The sequence below is a fragment of the Manacus vitellinus genome, unplaced genomic scaffold, assembly GCF_001715985.3.
Source record: "Manacus vitellinus isolate BGI_N305 unplaced genomic scaffold, ASM171598v3 scaffold_21_pilon, whole genome shotgun sequence".
NCBI classification, from domain to species: domain Eukaryota; kingdom Metazoa; phylum Chordata; class Aves; order Passeriformes; family Pipridae; genus Manacus; species Manacus vitellinus.
In genome coordinates, this window is record NW_021939546.1 from 12,453,772 (window position 1) to 12,475,524 (window position 21,753).

The following is a 21,753-nucleotide window of genomic DNA, read 5'->3' on the forward strand; positions in this document are numbered from 1 at the left end:
CTTATTAAGAATTGTCACCAATTGCTGCCCAACGTGCAGGGAGAGCAGCAGCCTGCTGGGCAAGCCCCTCTCCATGGCCCTGCACAGTGAGGACAAACACGGGTAACATCCCCTTCCTTTGCTGACAACCTGATGTACTATTCATCACTCTGCATTAGAGGGGCAGGTGCCTAAAATAATTCAACTTTGCATTTTCTGGTTACTCCCACCAGAACTGGCCAGCAGGAGCAATCTCCCTCTGAAATAACAGTCTAGATTCAGGGGCTATTGCATTACCACCTGATGAGTAACTGAAATTTGACCAGCTACATCCACCCTGCAGCATGTGAACTTCAGAACCAGCCCTCTGATGCTATGCTGGCTCAAGTTTTAAGTAGGTACCACAATGAGCTCCAGTTTCATAACCACACACACAAAGATCTCCAGCTTGTGTTAGCCTTTGCCTGGGACTATCTCACTAGGTAAAGTTTCCTCTTAGTGAAGAAGCTGAAGGTTTCCACTGGGGCTGCTGGTGGCCATGCATGTCCCATAGGAGCACAACAAGGAGCAAGAGCTAATCCTGAAGGAAAAATACACCAGTCAACCTCTCCAATGCTTTAATACAAACTGGGCTGGTTTGGGCTGGTTTTGGTTTACAGACTCTAGTACCCCACGTTTAACCCTGCTAACAACAGGCTTGATTCTACTCATTATCATTTGGAGACTTCATCCTGCCAGCCTCTGTAAGACAGCAATGTGGATTTCCAGTGAATAGAACTGGATGCAGTCCTTTAGCACAGACCCACTATTCTAGACAGGTAGTTTTAAGGACGTCACTCTTGGCTGTTTTACTTTTATATTCATTTTCTTGACATCAGCCATGCTTGTGAGGGCTCCTTTGATGCATGGTACAAGTTGCACACATATTCAGAAGCTAACCACCAGCAATTTGCATGCACACACCAGCAGACAGGTTTCCACTCCTTTATCCATTTTACCTTCTTCCCTACACAGGGCCTTATGAACTAAAAAGAACTTGTACCTATAAGCAACATGAACTTTGAACACTAAATGGCTGTAAGTAAGTTACAACTATAAGGCTGTTCCCTTCTGTTAGATGTTATTCTCTTAAACTATAAAGCTGTTAAGTTCATAGATGGTTATGCCAACACCAAACCATTAGCAATTCCTGGTTGACACCTTTCCTTACCTCCACTGAAAAGGATGGCTGTAGCACGGACTAGATGGATTGCTCTGGGGTTGTGAGTTCAGGTAAAATACTAGAGGAGAAGTAACAAGTGCACAGTCAGCACTAAATGGGAATTTAAGATGCTGCAGACCTGGAGCAGATGTAGGAGAGAACATGTGCTGATGAACATCATTTCCTCGGCAGTGGGAGTACAAAGGAGAGGAGATTCTGACAAGGTACCACAGTAGAAAAAAAAATCAAGGTCAATATCATTTTTTGTTTCAATTAAAAAAAAAAAAGATACTTCCAAAATACAAGTTATACCTTCTCAATAAATGCAATAAACTAAGTGGTCAAAAGTCATGCTTTCCATTACTATCCAAATCAAAATGTATTTTTCATTCAATTTAATATCTGTTATTTTTCCACTACAAAAACCTTCCAATCTGGAATTATCCAAATCCTTCTTTGTAGCGATTTCCAGGCTTTCTGGAATATGTACCACTGTCAATCTCTAATATAAAACATTTAATTGAGTAAAAACAACAAATTGATAATGGCACCAGTAACAGACATGGACCATTTTTATCACAGCCTTCACAATTTGGGAGCCATGGTCATACCACAGCTGTGGCAATAACAGAAATACCCAACTGCGAAAATATGAATTACACAAACCATTAAACTAGAAAACAACACTTAGCAGTGACAGTGTTTTAGAACAACAACTACTTAAGCCTGAAAGCAGCACTGCAAAATGGTTTTATTCTAATTTTAGCAGTGGGGAAACTGAGGCACAAAGAGGTTAAAGTGACATGTCCACAGCACATCCCTGGTTGTATCAGGACTGCAGCTGAGGACACTGATGCCCAGCTCTGTGCTCAGCTCTGTGAACTGTCCTGCTTTTGCAGGGGTAGCAGCCAACACACATTTGTACACACAGAGAGCACAGAAAATGCCTCAAGGTAGCTGCTTTTCCAAAAGCTGCAAACAGACTTCTACAGAAACACAGAGCAGAGGTTCTGACACCTACTTCATTGAACTATACACGATGAGATGTCCTTCACTAGAAATAAAGTAAAAGTTAACTTACAAATATTGGTATTACAAAGTGTTTTTATGTGTTAGAATACAAACTAGTGCCACTCTACTCTTACACCTGTAACTTTGATTTTTGACTGAGGGTTGAAAAAAGTTTCTCTTTACCATATTTAAACATAAAACTGAGAAGAATGGAAATCTGAAGGATGCTTCAGTTTTGTTTAGAATTCAGATACTTTACACTTAAAGTCCTGAAGTCAAGCATGTTTGTTCATGTTCCTTGCTTTAGATTTCCTAATGAATCTAAATACTTATCAGTAAGTAACCTTTACATATTGGAAATCCTCCCCACTAGCAATCTCTGCTTACACAGCTGATGAGCTTTACAGTCTGCAGACAGAAAAGGTTAAGCCTGCCTCTTACCCTGCTCCTCCCTCCACTGACTACGGGATAGATTCATTTAACCTCCCCTACTTATAAACATAGTATTAAATACACAATTTCTTTAATATTTTACCAAGTAGAAACAATAAATATAATTAAAAACATCAGAAATAGCAGTTTTCATTAGTAGATTTCAAAGCCTTTATAAAGGACACAAGCATTAAAATGGAATTGCTTGTTTGAAATCTATTTATAGAAATACATATAAAAATGTATTTCTAGAAAGTAAAAACTTTTAGCTTTAAATCTCAAAGTTTGCTATAACATTCTTTATTTTAAAAGATAATAATGGTAGCCAAGGTTTCTGAAGCTTTGAGCCCCGTGACACCTTCCTGACAGATTATTAGAAGTACTTTTTAAATCTCAAGAGTGATCAAACTAGAAAGACAGAGTTACAAACATTCAGTTTTACCACATTAATACTTGGTAGAAAACCTAACCACAATATACCCCAGATAAAAATATTTAAACATTGCTCTTTTTTGGCTATACTTTATGGTAAATACCCCACAAAAGTAAAAATGCTAAAGGTTCCAAATGAAATTTCCTGTGCAGCCAAATAAGCACGACAGATAAAGTTCTAAGAAATAAAAGCAACGTCTATTGGCCACAGAAAACTCTGGCTGGTTTTTCTTCACAGTTTCAACTGGAAATGTTTAAGTGCAATTTATTTTTCACTACAGTCCTTACTGGATCCGCAGAGATGGGGCTCCGAGCCTCTGTTTCCTCCGTTTCATCATTGTGCTGATACACTGTGCCTCTTCCCAGCATAAGAGGCTTAGAGCTGGGAAGGAGAGCCCACCGTTATCACTCCAACGCAGAGCACAGAACAATCAGTGCAATTCCAAGCTCTTCATATACCCCCAGCATCAGAGAGACCTCAGGAGCTCAGTAATGGTCCAGATTAATCGCACAGCTCATGTCAAAAACCTAATTATTTATAAATAGGGAAAAAAAAAAATTAAAATCTCCTGCGAGTCTATTCACGGCATCCAGCGAAAGGAAACGAAGCCCACCAGCACGAAAGGAAGAAGGTGCCGACAAGTCCAGGACACAGAGTGGCCATCTGACCTGTCACACAGCCAGCAGTGTGGTCCTGACACGCTCCGGCTGAGCCCACAGCAAATCAGAGACCAACTTCTCCTGGGCTCCAAGGAGCAGGAGCAGGAGCGGGAGCAGTCGTGCTCACCAAATCAAAAGGAAAGCGGAAAGCCAAAGGGAGCGATGGCACACTTGAAAGGATCCTGGCAGAAACCTCAGAGAGCAGCTTGAAAACTCACACGGCGACAGGAGCAGAGCCACTGCTCCCACCCAAAGCCCTGGCAGAGTCATCAGCGGTGTGCGAGGAGCAGCTGCTCCCGGCCGGCGGGGGAACACGTGAACCAGCCCCCGTGCAGAAATCAATCCCCTGAACGACACGCACAACTTTAATCTTAAAACACCTTCCCCTAACTCCCAAGCTGTGTTTCAGCTATAAAATTCATGGATTCCAGAGCTGAAAACAGAGCTACAGCACTGGCAGCAGCCTGGGGAGCCAGATACTGGGGGGGGGGAAAGGGAATACCATTAGGAGACAATGTTCCCTCACAGTGCAAGTCTGGCAGTTTGGCTTGCAAACAGCAACTTCAATCGGCTCAAAATCAATTTCATGCTATTAACAAAACCTTCCCAAATAACATCCAACATTTTCCAATTTTTTCAAGTATGCAACTTCCTCCCAAAAAATTTCCAAATATCTGTCTTTGATAGACTTCAAAGTGTTAAAGATTGTATTTAGGCAGGTGAAGACTGCCACTCACAACTACTCATCGACCAAGTCAAACTCCAGGTGACAACTCCTATCTTCAGACCCTCTCATAATTTCAATCACAGCAGGAGTACCCCACACTACAAAATCCCCCAAGCTCTCAACAGCTACAACTGGTCAGGAAAACAGACTGCCCAGGCTCAGGAGTAAGGACCAGGGTGACTGCTCCTTACACAGCCAGAGCCCCTGCCCCCCCACACTGTGCCTTCTGAGTAAGACAGCACAGCAAGGAACAAAAGGTACAAATTTGGTATGGTATGTGTAATTTTATTATACTCTTTAAATGAGAACCTGGATGAAGTAGTGGAAACTCGATAATAAGAACTGCATGAAAGACTCTTTCCCCTTTTAAATCCTTGATGAAAGCCTCCATAAATTCTTTGTCTCTCAGATTACAGTCTTTGCAGAATACTAAAATCCCCTTAATTCACCAAATCATTTTCTTAGAGAAGCAACGCTTCCGAATTATTTTTAAAGCTTAATATACAAATAGCAACACTGCTACGGAGCCCCCCAAGAATAATCTGGCATGTTCCACCTCCAGAGCCAGCCCCACGTATCAGCTTAAGAGCAGCAGGTTATTTTTGATCCACTGCCTGTGAGCTGCTTCTACACACTCAGAGAAGGAAGGGGTGGTCAGAAGAGACCACCTCTTTCTCTCCCCATCTACAGAAAGCATCACAAGCAGAAAGCATCGACTGGAGGCATTATTGCTTACTTTATTTCCAGATCCAAATCAGAACAGAGTGCGAAAGTAGCACAACTCCCTGATCCTTTTCAGAACCATTTTTCATCCATTTCCAACACTTTGGTTTCCCCACTCTTGGGGCAACAGCACTTGCTCCTGGCAGGGAAACGGCATCGATCCATCACCAGCAGAAACACTCACCCGCCAAGATGAGCAGAAACAGAGTGATATACTCCATTTCTCTGCAGATACAGAAGGAATTCCCACAGCACCTGAGCATGTCAACACGAAGACATAAACCAGCACTAAAGGCCAGACATTTTCTTTCCTGCCATCAAACTTGATGTTGTTTTCAAGGTCTAAACATTAAAAAGAATACACATAATTCAGTACATCCTCCCAAAGAAACTCCCTGGTGTGTTTAAGTGTTATTTTACTGTCAGGAAGCTGGGAGTAAGTTTAACAAATTATGATGAAGACTTGTTTAATGAAACACCCTCGGAAATGTAGCAACTTGCTACATTGCTGTAGCAACTAAGACCCTTCAGAGATTTGTAAGTAGAAGGGTAGTGCAGAGAAGGAGAGAGAGAGAACAAGAGAAAACAAGTCCCACAGTGGACATAAACTGTCTTAAAAAGCAATTAGAAGGGATAAAAACCACCATAAAAGGCTTGCACAAGTCTTTAGCAAACACTATTACGTTGCTTACCGTATCTCATAGAGATAGATATAAAAATTTAAGGTAAATACTACTTTTTACCAGCACCTATCACTATCAAAACAGCAGTCTGTAATATTTGATTTATATAAATATGTATTTTTACGGGACATATTCTGTATCAAAATTTTTTTCATGTTTCTTATGCCTCCATGTTCTTTTTCCGTTTGTACACAGAGTTTAAAATATATTTGATACAGATCATTGATAGCAGGAAAGAATTAACAAAAACAACTTATACCTGAAGTTACAAACTGGTTTAGCAAATTTAGTTTGCTGAGGAAATTATTCTTTTCAAATTTAGATATAATGTGGGAAAGCCATATATTCTTTTTAGCAAACTGCTCATTTAGATAGCCCAAAAATTACAACAACCCACACTGGTAACCCTGCCTTAGAAACCACAAGGATTTGAAATAAAACCCCACATTTTTCATTAAAAAGCCTGAAGAAGTCAATAAAATTCATGTTATAAACAACCACATTTATTATTCATTTATTATTAATGGGGTACTGAACAAGAAACCAGATGGCTCGAGTGCAACCCCAACTGGATTCAGTGACCGCTGATCAGCCGAGGAGGCAACCAGAAGAAATAGTGAGCTGCAGGCTGGTGCTGTGCATCCTGCAGCCACAATGAGAACTGCACTTTGCAGCCTGGTCTTTTGGGTGCTGAACTGCTGTTAAACACACGAACACACACAGGTGGTGCATCATGAACCTCCTCTTGCTGCACAGTCCCCACCTCTGTCCTTTCAGGTCAGGGCCGTCTCTAGTGCACTTCACGTGCAGGTGCACATCAAAACCACGTGAAAGCTGAAGCCAACAATACAAAACCCAATCTTTGTACATGATGTAGCTCCAAAAGAACACAACAGGCTGAAAATAATTAAACCACTTCCACTAATAGGCTGGAGATCAAAGTTTGGGTCTATCACTCCACATTCGCTATTTGAAATTAAAGAAAATATTCATGAATGGTAATTATTTCTTTTGTGAACAAAGCATGGGGAAATACATAACCAATACATTTATATGCATAATTCATTAAAGGAAAACTTTGAACTCTGATTACTGAACCACACCAGATACAGAACATAACTACTTGTTCCTGTTCTCATACTATTCAACCTCTTAGCAGCCTACAACTCAGTTGAGTATAATTTCCTTTAGTGTATTAAACATAACTCCCCTATAGAAACACAAACACTTTAAGCACATTTACAGCAAAATTGTATCTAAATAATTAGGCATTTCTCTTAGTGTCACCCTGCATACAATTCCCCCATCTGTTTTACATGTCTGCTCACTCTGTGCTGATTATTTCAAAATAAGACTGCAACATGTCTAAGGATAAAGCCATCCTTTACACTGTGCCTGTGTTTCTTTCTGCTAATATGGAAATAGAATCACTCATCAACAGATTTCACAGGCTCTATCCCACCATTCATTCTCTTCAGCTTCTACCCAAGACCTTCTTTAGATGAATTTCCTTCTTTAGGAAAACTGCTCATGCTCTCCTGACAAAAATACTGAAACATGTAACTCCACTCCTTTTCCTTAGCACGAACAGGCACAGCAACTGTTGTTGTCCATGCCTACAATCAGTCCCTGCAGAAAAATAGAGACTACTCATACTGACCCAGGAAATATGAAGCAATGAGAGTCAAACAAAGAAAAATTCAGAAGCATTGTCAGGAAAAGCTTGTCCTTCTCCATTCAGCAATGACAAATATCCAAGCTAATCCACAGGCTAAAACCTTTCAAACCCAGCAATCAACTGAAGCAATCACCAAGAAAGCAGCAATAATCAAGTCTTCACTCTGCTTCTGGCTGACTGTAAAATAATTACTTCCTCCCCAAATATTTTTTTTTACAGTAGCAAGTGCACCCCAGCCTCAAGACTAGCACACAAAAAAATGCTGAGTGGCTGATGTTTGTATATAACACAGTTGCTACTGAACTGCTACAAAGGCTGGAGTTTGTGCAGCAAATGGATGCACCTCTTGAGGGTTTGTGGCTTCAAGCCAGACACTTCATCCTCCTGTCAATTCCTGCGTCTGCTTCTGTCGGTGAACAAAAGTCAGTGACTGACAGCCAATGAATCAGGACGTAGCTACATCCATAACTATCCCTACTCATCAGCCACAGCACAGCAACAGCTTTTCAGAATAAATTTTACTTTCAGAATTTATTTGTGCTTATGAGGTTCACTGCTAAGTTGATTCAAGCAAATGAGAAGCCTCCAGAAGAATTGTGAACTGCTTACAGTTGTTATGGTGTCCTTTTTGAGACAACGGTTGAACAAATTTCTACATAGTATATGTATATTTTTCACCATATATATACACACATATAATTATTCCCTGGACATAAATATCTCTAATTCCTAATTCAAAGACTAAATGGTTTTTTTTTTTAATCCAAGTAAGTATTCTGATACTGGGATATACAAGACCACGTACATCAACTCCACAAGTCCCTTTTCAGTGAGCCTGTACACTTAATAGTACAGTATCAACACAAATGGTATATATTGGTATTTATATCAATTTTTATATGTATACATATATATGGCATTTATACCAGCCCAATGCACTACTCATTTCTTAAAAGTGAAACTTTTCAAACAACAAGAAGTCATTTGGTTCTTGACTCGACTTGGTACTGGATTTTATTACAGAAGCTGTAATTCCAGAAACCACAAGCCAATAATCAACTAGATAACACAGGCAACGAACTTAAAACATTTCAATTCTTCATAGATTTTCAATCTCACTAATAGCTGCAACCTTAAAATTTATGGCCTGGATCTTCTTGACACAGGTTGCTAAATTTCTTCACATAATGATGGCTTAAAAGGCATTCACTTCTGGAAGAAAACTAAAGTGAAGCAATGAAAACTGAAGGTGTTAAGTAAATATAGAAATAAAGGATTCAGTCATTTGGTTTAGTTATTAGTAACTAAAACACTACACACATATGAAGCACTTCATTTGCATCTCAGATATTTCAAATGAAAATACATAAATAGTTTTGTGTCATACCCACCTCCACACTGGAATGAGGGAAGGGAATATCTCTGGCATCCTCAATTTCAATTCCAAAAGTTTTGTGCAAAAATATCTAAGCTACATTAACAAAAAACTTACTGGTAACTCACTGCTCCACTATTTGATCAAAGAACCTTCATAATCTTCAAATGATGAACACCACCTGTCTTAGAAACCTCTCAAATCTCGTTAAGCCAGCCTTTGAGGCATACTGGTTAAAAAAAAAATCAAAACCAGTTAGTGCTTCATGTTCTTTAAATAACTCCCTGACTGGTTTATCATTGTCATATGAACTAAACAAAAAGGTCTGGTCATGCCTCACTGTAAAAAAAAGGACCTTTTGATCTGTTGTATTGTTCGGCCCTGAATCACTGGCACTACACAGCATTTTCCAAACATTGTTTCTTATACAAAGGGGATAGCTTACATTGGAAGGCTGAAAATAATTTCGCATTAGAACCAGAAACCTGAGGAAGAAAGGTTATATGCTTTTGTGAGCTTCATGTCCGTAGTCCACAAGCTTTGGGAAACAATTTTAAATCATAATGCAACAGCAGGCAGTACAGAAGCTTTCTCTTTTATACAATGCAATCAATAATGCAATTTCTTCCACCATAAATCTGTAATCATAGCAGAAACTAAGCTCTGTAATATCCTTGAAACACAAGTTAGTTCACTAAAATTCTTTAAACATCATAATGCATTTTAAAAAATTACTGTTTGTTTAAATCGCATTTTTAAAAGCCTACTTTTCCCAACATGTGCTACTTAATTGAAATACCTCTATTAGATTGCCTGCTCCACAAACACCTGACCTGCATGGCCCAGGAGCTGTGTGCTTAGACTTCTGTCAACAGACTGTTTGAAGAACAGTGATCAAAGTTGTCCATATCACATAAATAATCAGTGACTTCTCTGGAGTCACTTCAGCAATGTCAGTGCAGCAACACTCAACACCGCAGCTACTTCCATATCAGGATCAGCTCAAGCTGGTAATTAGAAGTAAGCTTACACTACTACTACTTCTCCTACTACGCTTAAGGAAATGAATAGAGGCTTTAGTCTCAGAGAAATCCAAGCTAGCTGTTTCCAAGAGCGTGACAGATTCTTAAAAATGCTAACAGAGAAAACGGAGCATCTGCCCATCTAAATTACTTCCACAACTGAACAGCTATATATGTTCAAAACAAACCAAGGGATGAATATAGAATAATTATACTTACAAGCTTCCTCTTCTGGGGAGACTGAGCTCTTTCTGGAAGAAAAATAAGAATGAAAACCTGAATTAGTTTTACTTGTCATTAGCTACTACTAATTTATTTATCAATAAATGACTGAGGTGAAATTAATAAAGAGCTGGCCACTTCCCAACGCATGCTCAGTGCAGAACTCCACAGCACTGCTGCTGCACATCCACAGAGCACAGTCTGGGGTACAAAAGTTCCTCACTTTGTCTAAACAGCCATTGCCTTTGTAGTCAAAAAATCATAAGCACTCAACAGAGCAAACATAACTTTGAAATTCAAGCCTAAGCACAGATAAGGCAGTAATTAATTCTGTCCTACATTCCGCATCAGCATCAGACCGAACCCCTTCCAGGAGTGTGGAACGCAGTGTGCCTGCAGCTGTGGTCTCACAATCTCACCAAAAGGAAGAATTAATGTAAGAGAATGGCTTTTGGGGGGTTGGTTTGGTTGTTCGGGTTTTTTTAAAACATACAAAAATCGGAGGCCAAACACAATCACCACTTATCAGCACCGTTTTGCACCTCGGCAGCACAAGCAAAGGCAGACGGGGGGTGGGGTGGGGGTGTTAAGGTTTTTATTTCAGTTTTTATTTTCTTTTTAAGGTTTTTATTCAGCCCACGGGCACGCCAAGGCGCGGCCAGCGATGGACGCGGCATCCCGAGGGATCCCGCTCCCGGCTCTGGATTTCGCGGCCGGGCGGGGCTGCGCTCCGAGGGTCGCCGCCAGGTGGCAGCCGCGCCCGCCGCCGGTTCTTGGTTTGTATCCCTAAAAATATTCCCTGGATGCTTCGCCAGGAAAATATTCCCTGATCCCGGGCTGCTTCGCCTCGGCTGATCATAGCAAGTGCCAGCACAGCCAATACCAAGTGGCTGTCAGGATCTACGTGCTGTGTTTTTCATCCCTTCTAAGGGACAAAAAAAAAATTAAAATCAATGTTTTCACCGAATTCTGGGGGGAAATAAAAAGTCAATAGAAAAGAACTAAATCCATAAAATCTGGTAAAATCTCTTTTCTATCTTTAGTTCATGACTGACATGATTGTGTTACTGACAGTCAGTGACTGGTCCGGTCAGTAATGCATGGGAATTGCCTGAACGTTTTTCAAAGATACCAAAAAGTTACAGCCTCTAAAACTAATAAATCAATAAACAAACAAATCAATCTTAAACAGGCTGTTATTCTTTTCAAGTGTGAGTTCCTCACAATTTGAAATTTCATTACAGTTTAACAGTACCAAGCAAATTTCATGTGTGAATTATCACAAGGCTGACAGCTTACAGCATTGAGAAATAAATTCCTGTCATCAGACAAACTTGTCAAGATCTAATCAAAACACTTCAAGTGCGTAAGATAATAAATCATTAGCATCTATAACAGGTTGTGTGTTTTATATTCTAAAAAAGGTACTTCTTCCACTTTCATTTGTTAGGAAGAATTACTTTCCAACCACGAAGCCTACGTAGCAATGACAGCTTTTTGCCACTACAAATGGATAAATAAATAGGTAAGATTACAGGTATTATATATTATTCTGCTTCTGTAGATAGTATAGTACTTACACATGCATATACATCTCTTACATCATATGAGCAGCTGTATTTAATTTATCCTCTTTAAAGAAGATGGCACCTTTTGGCAGAGGGCACTTTTTCCATTCAAATTATATATTTCTGTTTATTCCAACACAGTTAGCCCCAGAAATTTTCAGAATGCATGTATAAAGCTCTGGAATTTCATGGTACTGGCTGAAAAAGCAAAACAGTGACCTTTAAGTCTCTTTATCTACCTTCTAGTTTTTCAGCTTTTAGGGTTCATTTTTACAACCTTTGCTCTAGTCATTAGGGCTGAAAAGTCACTTAGAGAACACTCCCTTGCAGCAGCACAGCTCCAATAATTGTGACTTATAGATATACACCACAAGAAACATGGTCCAGGAACAGGAATGGACAAATCCTTTCCTTTCCTCTACTGAACACTTGTTTTACTCACACAATTATTACCTTTAATACTTCCTACAATATAGGTAATTCAGGATTAAATGCATGCAAGGTTAGAAGGAGGACTGCCTTGGGCTTTGTTCCTGAAAGCTTTGTACCTTTGAAAACTGTGATCAACTGAGTTCACAAGCAAGCAAGGAAGCAAGTCCTAGCAGATGACATCTCAATGCAACTGAAACATCATCCTATCCATGTAAGCAATTGTCTTCCTTCTGCACCTCCACCTTGACAAACACAGTGCAGCTGTGCAATCAATAGGCACTAGCTCACATTTAATATCACTGTGGTCTTGACAACAAAGAGCACAATCAAAACAATCAATTTTTATACCTGTTGTTCCACTATGCCTCGTTTCTTGTTAGTCTTAAAATCCCCTTCAAAAACCCTAACAGCCACACAGCGAGCCATGTCCCGACCTCCACAGCACTTTTCCTGTCCTCTGGAGAAATGCCAAGGCAGCACCCTCCCAGCTCTTCACCCTTTTCTGCCTCTCCAAAGCAGGGCTGGGAGCAGCACCCACAATCCCCCAAATCAGATACGACCAGCAGGGCCAAGGCAAAAGCACCAGAGCTGGATGTTACACAGCCACGAGCAGCGTAATCACATCCTTCACTTCTCCCAAATCACCAGTGAGTTGGGGTCTGAAAAGGTTATATCCCAGAAAGAAAATGCCTGGAGATGGAAGGAAGGAGAGAGCAGACTGCAGACAACTGATGGCCTACTTCAGGGCACCTATTTGAGGATGCTCACTGTCAGCAGAACACTGCAGGTCTCCAGGGGATCAAGCAGACAATGGAAATGCCTACCAGGGATGGGGACACACTCACAGGGTGGAGACTCAGCTGTGTCTTAAGATGGCTCAACACTAATGTGTGCAGTGGGACAGTTTACATCTTGAAATAACAGGGTAGTTTCAAACATATTGAAGAAGCACCATAAAAACAATGATTCAATAATTGCGCAAAATATAAGAGAAAAGTCCAACGGCATTTCACAAGCACCATACAAAGGTTAAACTCTACTCAGAGTCAGTTTTATAGTACAGATTAAATGTTTTAGTTAGTAAATTATGAGGGAAGTGGCGTGATTTGCCTGGTGATTTGACGCACACCACAATGGAGTTTGGCATTATATGTCCACGTATCCTGAAAAAATAAATCACATTTTAAGAGGGGAGATAACTAATAAAAGAGTGCTGAGCTGTGACTACTTGGTCTGAAACACTATTTACAGGGTGCAGCTGTAATCCTTTCAATAAGCTGGTTTATACTAAAGGACATTTTTCATTTAAGACCACCCTTCTGATGAGAACAACACATGAACATGCAAGATTCTTAACTGCCCCTTCCGACAACACATCTGCCTCCCCGAGCACTTGTGCTGCCAGTAGCTATATTTATATTACCATTATTACTTCAGCCAGCCCCCATGCCACCTGCTCTCTAGGTCAACAATACAACCCTTAAAATAGAGGCTTACATTTATATTTGATTTATATGAAGTGCTAAATAGCATAAGAACATTTTAAAAGATTGGTGCACATTATTCACACAGAACTTTCAGAAGGGGAAATAAAGAACTACGTCCACAGATCCTAAAAAGTAAAGAGTGTTATTAAATCTTGCAGTACCCAAATGACAAGAACAGACTGTTCTGAAAGTTAATTTTTTGTATCAGTTCCATATTTCAAGGCATAATTATTAAACATGCAACTTGATCTCTACATGACAAAAGAAGCAGCAAATTTTCAGATAAGTAGTTAAAAATGGATCTTGGGAAAGAAATTCAGTATTGTGGAGTTTATAAAAAGCACATTCAAATACCTGCCTTCAAAAGAGTTCCTTATATTTGTTTCCTTTTATCTTATCACCTCGGATCATGAGGATATCAAGTCAGTTGGACACCGTATCATGCTACATTTCAGGTTTGACAATAGGACTGAATCCTCATTTTTGAGGCAGCAAGGAAGCTAGAAGGGAAAATACACTGGCCATTTCAAACATCACTTCTTCTGTTTACATAATACATTGTTTAGTGCATAGATACTGAAAAATTTATTCAATTGTCAGCTTTCAGATACAGAAACTGCATCTGAAAACAGGAGTGTTTCAGGCAGCAGCAGAAACTGTATGCACACGGAAATGAAGTCTGGAAATCTATTTGTTCCTTGACCTAAAACACAACCCACACCGTTTAAACAGATAGGTTATGTTATAAAAGTGTGAAAAAACCAGGAGCCCATCACTCAAATTTGTCACTTTCTCTCAGAGAAAGTAATTTGTCCTTGAATGTGTAGCTGCACATATGGCACAGACCCACAGGCAAAGTTGGATGCTGGAGCCTGCACTGATGGCAGCTTAAATGGAGTCCTTGCAAATTAAAGTGAGAACCATCACTACACAGGATGTTCCATATTTTTGCCAGAGCAGACAGCACGATTCCTGAGATTGCCTTTGACCTTGGTTTCTTGCAAGGTAGCTCACTATCATCACTTGGGACAATAGACAAATATTTTTACAGCTATAAGAGCAAATACATTTCGGTTAATAAGTTAATATTTCACAGATGATGAAATTCCACTGACAGTCAGTGACCTGGTACCATGCACTCATGTTTTAATTTTTTTTCCTTTGCTGACTATGTTTGCTTTAGGGTATACTACCAACCAGCAGGGGATTAATTAAATCTCCTTCTATACATAACCATTTGCATTACAGAAATGATATAATGAGGGTTGGAATCTCCAGTTCTGATGGAAAGTACAACTGGCCATGCAAGGGCAAACTGTAATCCATCCATCAGATTAACAGGAAGGAATTTTTCATGGTGATTTAAAAAAAAAAATAAATAAAAAAAATAATAAAAAAAAAGAAACCCACCCCACAATAAGCTTCTCTTTCTCCTATCAGAATCTGTCAGGAAAAATAATTTCCTTCTTTTTACCATATCATTGTCAGTGGTTATTAAATACAGCACTTCTCAATTTCTCTTTCTAGAAATGATTACATCTGAACTTGTTTTCCAAACTCATCAGTGAAGAATTTTAAACAGCAACACTAAAACCATATATATCTACCTTGAAGGTCAGATTAACCTATGGAATATGCTGCAGATATTTTCTACAGTTTACTGACTTTTTAGAAACTAAATTCAGGATCATACTGTTAGATCATCTGCTTAGCTACAGAGATACTTAAAATACAGAAAACGAATACTCAAGCTCTTGCCAATACTATTCAAAATATTCAGAGGACACGGAGTTTAATTCCCAGACCTTTCTCCTCACTCTACTGAATTTATGTCTGCCATCACACAAATTCATGGATTGCCATGGATGGCTTAGCCCCAGTGCCTCTTCCCATATTCCCAGTACCAGCCCAACTGCCTGGAACCATCCTTTCCTAAGAAATCTCACCTTCTCGGTGACAAAGTGCCACAGCCTTCAGGACAACATGTGTGGCACAGAATAGCCAAAAGTGTACCTGTTCACCCAGCGCTACCCTAAACATACTACAAGTCCAAAGCAAATTAAATTTACTGTTTGGAGTAGTTCTCTACCCCAGCAGAAGTTGCACGTCAGTAAAAATGCCATTTGCAAAGTACATTAACATATAAAACCAAATGGGGAAAAAAACCTCTCAGCTGTTTAACTTACAGGCAGCCCTGCTTCTCTAAATATTCAGTATAGATCAGTCTTCCAACCCACAGGTCACAAATCAGCCAGATGCATTTCATGTTTTTAGATCTTCCAGCCTTTCTCTCCTCTTCAGCTTAGAAATCCCTTCCTAGTCAGCAAAATAAAAAGCCTTTGGATTTATTTCAAATTAGAGTTACTGCAAAAGGAAATAAAGCTAAAAGCCCTTTAAACTTTAAGTAAAATTCTCAAACACAGCAAGTTATTCTCCCTCCCCCACCAGCCCTTCTGCCTGAGCAACAGAAAGTTATTCCTTTGTAAGCAAAGCTAAGGATCCAGGTCACATCTGTGCATTAACCTGTCAAGAATAAATGCATCCAGAAGCTGCCCACTAACCTTTCCTATCACTTAACCTCAGGGCTTTCCATAAGATTTAAGCTTTTGGTTGCTTGACCTAAAATAATTCCAGAATACATCTCAAAACAGGCAAGAATTCACACTTTCCTCAGAATATTTTCAGTACCCACTCCCATTTACATATATATATATTTTATATATATATATATAGTTTTTAGTCAGCTGAAGTGTCCATTCCATATTTTATACATTACATCATGTTTTCAAGCCCAAAATACAACATTACCCAGCACATCATGGGCTGGACGGGACCTGCTCATGGTGACAAACATGACTGAAACCACACACCATGGTTTGGACAGGCAGAGGACAACAAAAAACAAGGGATGCAAAACACATTCCCAAGGGCTGAATGGGGAGTTGCCCAGCCCCTGGAAAAGCCACCTGCCACAGCTGAGCTACAGCTTCCATGGGACTGGATGCCCACATCCCAGGGCAGGGTGGCACCCACACATCCCGCAACAGCCACAGCAATGAATGACTCAAAGTTTTCCAGCTCTCATTTCCTCCACAGGACTCATTCCTATCTCTGTCACTGGGGACCAGGAGCACAGGTCACTCTAATTTCATGCCATCAGTCAAGCAGCATCTCTTTCCTTCCATAGTAAAGACAATGGCTCGTTTCATATTTGATCCCAAGCTTTTCAGCTGAGGTTAAACAGTGGGTGGTTTCTGAAAATTTGAGACAAGCTCTGAGATCCCTGGTCAGGTCGAGAATTGGGGTACAGTAACTCAGTTGTTCAATCCTTAGACATCAGCAAACTTATTTACTATCAACTTGATTGTTTTCCTCAAGGCCAAAAAAAAAAAACCCAACCATAGCAGCAGCCCTCTTCAAATACATTTCCCAGAGTTACTTTTAAATGATAAAGAGCACGTAAAAGAATGTTTTTAAGATGTAATTTCATTTCCAGGAAAAGGTAACTTTAAATATTACGGTTTGAATTTTGCAACCCAGAGTCCTAGACGAGGAGTGGAAGCACGGAAAAAACAGCACAGAAGAAAAAAGGTGAATTTGCTCTCCTAACAGGTAATCCATAAATTGCAACAGCAGTAGTTGCAGAAGACCATTATGATAACTTACTCACTGAAATAAACAATAACAGCTACCCAAAATGTGTGTGTGGATCAACAAAATAAAAAGTAAGATGTGGGTTAGTCCTCTGTAAATAAAAGGCAGGTTATACTTTCAAACCTGAGAAATAACACCCATAATAAATGCTGCAAATCTTCCTTATGTGTATTATATTTTTGCACAAATTTGCCTAAGGGAGAAGGAATATTGAGAGGAATAAAGCCCACAGCTTAGACAGGTCATTAATCTTCCTCATTACTTAATTCTAGTTTTACAAGGCCACGAAGCAGATTCCTGATGTGTGAAAGAGCCAGCCCAGCCTTGAACCGACATCCAAAATAATGGGAGCAACTGTTCAAAATTCTCTTTCATTTTTGCCAGACGGCGCCAGTTTCAGAAATTTAAGTCAAAAGGTCACATTCTACAAAATTTTGGAAAATGCAGAAAAGAGTGTCATCTTGGAGCCACACAGGACTGCAGCTGTAATGCTATTGTTAGAAACTGCTCTTAAAATTACTCTGTCTTGACTCGCACCAAAAATTCCTTCAAGACTGGGCATGCAACAATCACAAGGAAACAGTCACAGCTGCTAAAAATGCCAAGAGTATTACAAATTTATAAATCCAGTTTTATTCTCTCCCTTGTTGGCTCATTCTAATATTAATCTATGATTAAGTCAGCTGACATTTCTACCATTCATACGTCTACTCCTTAAAAGGTTGTTTTTAGAGGAATTAACAGCTGTCATCAAGGCTACCTGACCACCAAATTTATCCATAAAAACTCCTGGACAGGCTCATCAGCTCATCTCCATTCAGTGCATTGTTAATACAGACTGTGAACAAAGATCAGAGATTACAAAAAAAAAAAAAATTGAAATACACTGGCATTATATTATATTGAAATAAACTGGACATTCTTCAACACTAGTTGAAGCAAGAAAAGGTACGTGGTCAGTTCCATATTAACATCAGCAGCAGGTCCCTTAAAGCAGTCCAAAGGGTTCTGTCTATTCTGTCAGTCTGGTTTCACACTGAATCCCCAGCTGCTTGAAAGCAAACAGGCAGAAATTAAATTTGGTTGTTGTTTTTGAGAGGCATTCCCTGTGTCTCCAACTGCTTTGTCAACGTCAGGCTAACGTTTGTGACACATCGACAGAATTTTATCTTTGCAATTGTTTATTTCTCAACTAATTTAGGGGAAAAAAAAAAAATCTGAGTCAGACCAGTCTCATTGGAGAGCTGGACAGCTTGGCCAGCCCTGAAATAAAACCAAGTAATAGTAAAGTTCTGGGAGAAAGTTCTGGGGAACAAAGCATTTTTTGTTCCTCAAAACCCCTCAACCACGAAGGTGTTTCCCATCCTGTTCTAAAGATGCAGTAAGTCCATTCCACATAGATCATGTGAAAACACTCTGAGAAATTGAAAGCATAAGCAATCAATTTTAAAGATATTTAGTAATTAGTCCTAAAAGGAATTCCAAGCATACAGAGCTCCCTTGCCTTCATCTAGTTTATGACTGATAGCATCTGTAACCTCACGAGGCATCCATTAAGTTCAGCAGTTAATTACATCTGCTCTGACTGGACATTATTTACAGAACAAGCAGATGTAATTTTTCATTGCTTAGCTGAGCTGCATGAGGCACTTGAGCTTACCCCTCTCAAAACTCTGCTTCTCACAAAACCAGAGAAGGAGGCTCATGGTTTTTCGCAAAGGAATAGTTACAGGCCATCATCCACTCAGTGAAGAACTCCACATGCTGAGCACCATGTGAAAATTTGGAATAAGAGATGCCAGCCAGACAACAGAATTTTAACTTCTCTTTCTGCCCTTAAAAGTGAATAGTCTCTGATATTGCTTATGTCTGCTGAGCTCCAAACTGGAACACAAACCCTTGACAGAAATGATGAAAGAAAGGGCTCAGTTGTTTCACTCCCAGACAATAAATATTTTTTTACAGAAAAAGCAAACGGCCACAGAAGTTTTATGTTTTTATTATGTGTACAGGAAGAAACATTCATCCCCTAGAAATACAAGGTGACAACACATTTAGTGTGATTCATTTCAGAGTTATAACACAAACCTTTTTTGCCACAACTTTTTTCATAATTAGTTCTGAAAAACAACATTTTCAGTGGAAAAAATACCAAATATTAAATCGGAACATGCTTTCCTATTATCTCTTTCACACATACTTTCAAAAAGGTATTTGATCTGCTTAGGCATATTTAAATTAACCATAAAGACAAACATACAAAAAAAGACAATTTAATGGTCCTCTCCATCTTGGTGAGACAGAACTGCAATAACTACTCACCTTACCCTAATTTAAAAATTATAATCTTACACTATCTTAACTTCAAGGGTACAACAATGCCTGTCATGTTCACATGTGACAGTGCTCTATAGTGGAATATAAAGTGGGAAACCACAAAGTGGTGCTGGGCCAAATCCATGATTTATTTACAGGTTAAACTGAGTGTGGGGAAAGTTTTATACTGGTGTATGCAAGACAATGTTCATGCTTGAAGGAGGCAGAACATATCTCACAAAAGCAGCTTTCAAAATGAGAGGAGAGCTGGGAACTGACCTACCACATCCCTGGCCATATTTTTAAGTAACCACATCCAGTCCTGTCCTACATGTATACCACAAATTCTGCAAATGTGAACTGAAGTTTTTGGATCACTAAGATTTCTCCTGTGAAAAAGCACGGGATACATCTAAGCATCTTTCACAGATTTATTTCTGAACAACCTTACATTTAATACAGTTGGGTAATTCAGGCTTACTCGGTGCCAAGAGATCTGTTTTCAGAGTAAACGAAAATTCATCCCCAATTAAAGTACTGGTAAAATACAGGCATGCACTCCCAAAGCACAGATTTGAGAAACTGCAGACTGTGCATAATGACTTTTAGTTCTGATGGGCGATTAGTGCTCTGTAATGGACTGACAGAAACAGCTGATTCTATTACAAGGACATGTTCTGGCTAGGATTCTCTTTCTGTTGCATTTAAATTATAAATAGGGACTCTTTTGAAAATATATGAAGCCAAAAGATATTAATCAACCTCTAAAACTTGTCTTCTGTCCTTTACCATACTTCAAATCAGAACAAACACTGATTTCATCACCAGGAAAAGCCTTCCAGGTACTCAGGACTGTCTGTACCACCATTACTCTTCTGTACAGTCTTCATCCTCTACTCATTTCGGAAGAAACTGGAAGGGTTTTTTTTTCATTCAGCTGTTGACTTCAAAGTCAGGCTTTAAGGTGTATTCCTGTTTGTGATTATGGGTCCAGAAGAAATTTCCAAAGTCTTTGCAAGACTTGCAGATTCATCACAAGTTGTCACTAACCAGTGCTCTTCCTCAAAGAGGACTTGGGAAGGGGCTTTTCCTGAACCTGAGAGATCTCACAACAGCCAGTCTAATCAAGGTCCTTGCTCACACTTTCAGGTTGAGTTCAATGCATGGTTAAAGCACTCAGCTCACAATAGCTTCTAGGGAGTCAATAAGTCTTTAATATGTTATTTTTAACTCAACATCTTTATTGTACTATAGGAGAACTATAACACCAGAATCAAAGTCCGTGCTCCTCTGATACACATTTCATAAAACCTACCAAAAAAACGTTACTCGTGCTGGAAAGAAAAAGCAGCATGTAAACTGCTAACCACCTAACAGGCAAACTTTCAGTACATCAAAACAGTTAAGTACAAAAGTGCTGCAAGCTCCTAAAACCCAGCTGTATACCTCTGCACAAGCCTTCTCATTGTTGTTTTTCAAGTTCCATTGCAATTTTCTTCTGCCTATCCCACCCTGCTAACAATCACCCCCAATTAAATAGCTCTTCTCAGAGTAGAAGTTACAATTTTGATGTGCTGCCATGTACATTAGAGGACTTTCTATACAAAGTATGTTTGCTGTGGATGATCAAATGTTTAAGTTTTATGATGGTAACTAATGAAAAAAAAAACCCCAAAAGACTTTTCACCAAACTTTTCACATTTTTGTTTGAGAGGGACCAAACTACAAAGAAGTAACTAAAAAGATGAAAATTTAGTGACAATCCATGAAGAAATAATCTAAATAGCTTGCAAAGAATAACTCAAGATTTAACTTTCCAATAGCAACCATCTACTTCTGCTCTTTGGTATAAGTTATTTTTTCCATCAAGAAAAATCTTGGTGTATTTCCTTTAGATGTTTAACTCATTAATCTCTATTTCCACAATGTCTTCTCTCAGCCAGTGATACCCACAAGCTGTACTGGTGCTCACCAAATTCTCCCAAGAGAAGTGCAACTTCAGCAGCCAGAACGAAGGATTAGTAAAAGAATTAAAGAGATCCTGTAAATTCATTCACTGCACACAGAAAAAGCGAATTAAATAAAAAGTGAATTAATTCCATTCATTCTCTTCTAAAGTTAAATTCTGCAGTAACTGATATTTTTCAATTC

General features: G+C 39.3%; 1 protein-coding gene across 5 annotated transcripts in view; it reads right to left on the reverse strand.

The window, feature by feature from the left end:
- MAST2 (microtubule associated serine/threonine kinase 2) overlaps nt 1-21,753 on the reverse strand; it is a 152,247-nt gene that overhangs the window by 98,709 nt on the left and 31,785 nt on the right. For 2 of the 5 annotated variants that reach the window (XM_018072087.2, XM_018072086.2), the window contains exons 1-2: nt 3,344-3,897; nt 1,190-1,396 (exon numbers count right to left, since the gene is read on the reverse strand). In XM_018072087.2, coding sequence (XP_017927576.2) covers nt 1,190-1,396; nt 3,344-3,393 — 257 coding nt within the window. In that variant the 5' untranslated portion in view covers nt 3,394-3,897. Of the gene's footprint in view, nt 1-1,189; nt 1,397-3,343; nt 3,898-3,933; nt 3,984-10,142; nt 10,175-21,753 lie in introns of those variants that run through there. The other 3 variants (XM_018072085.2, XM_018072083.2, XM_018072089.2) reach the window with 3 other exon arrangements.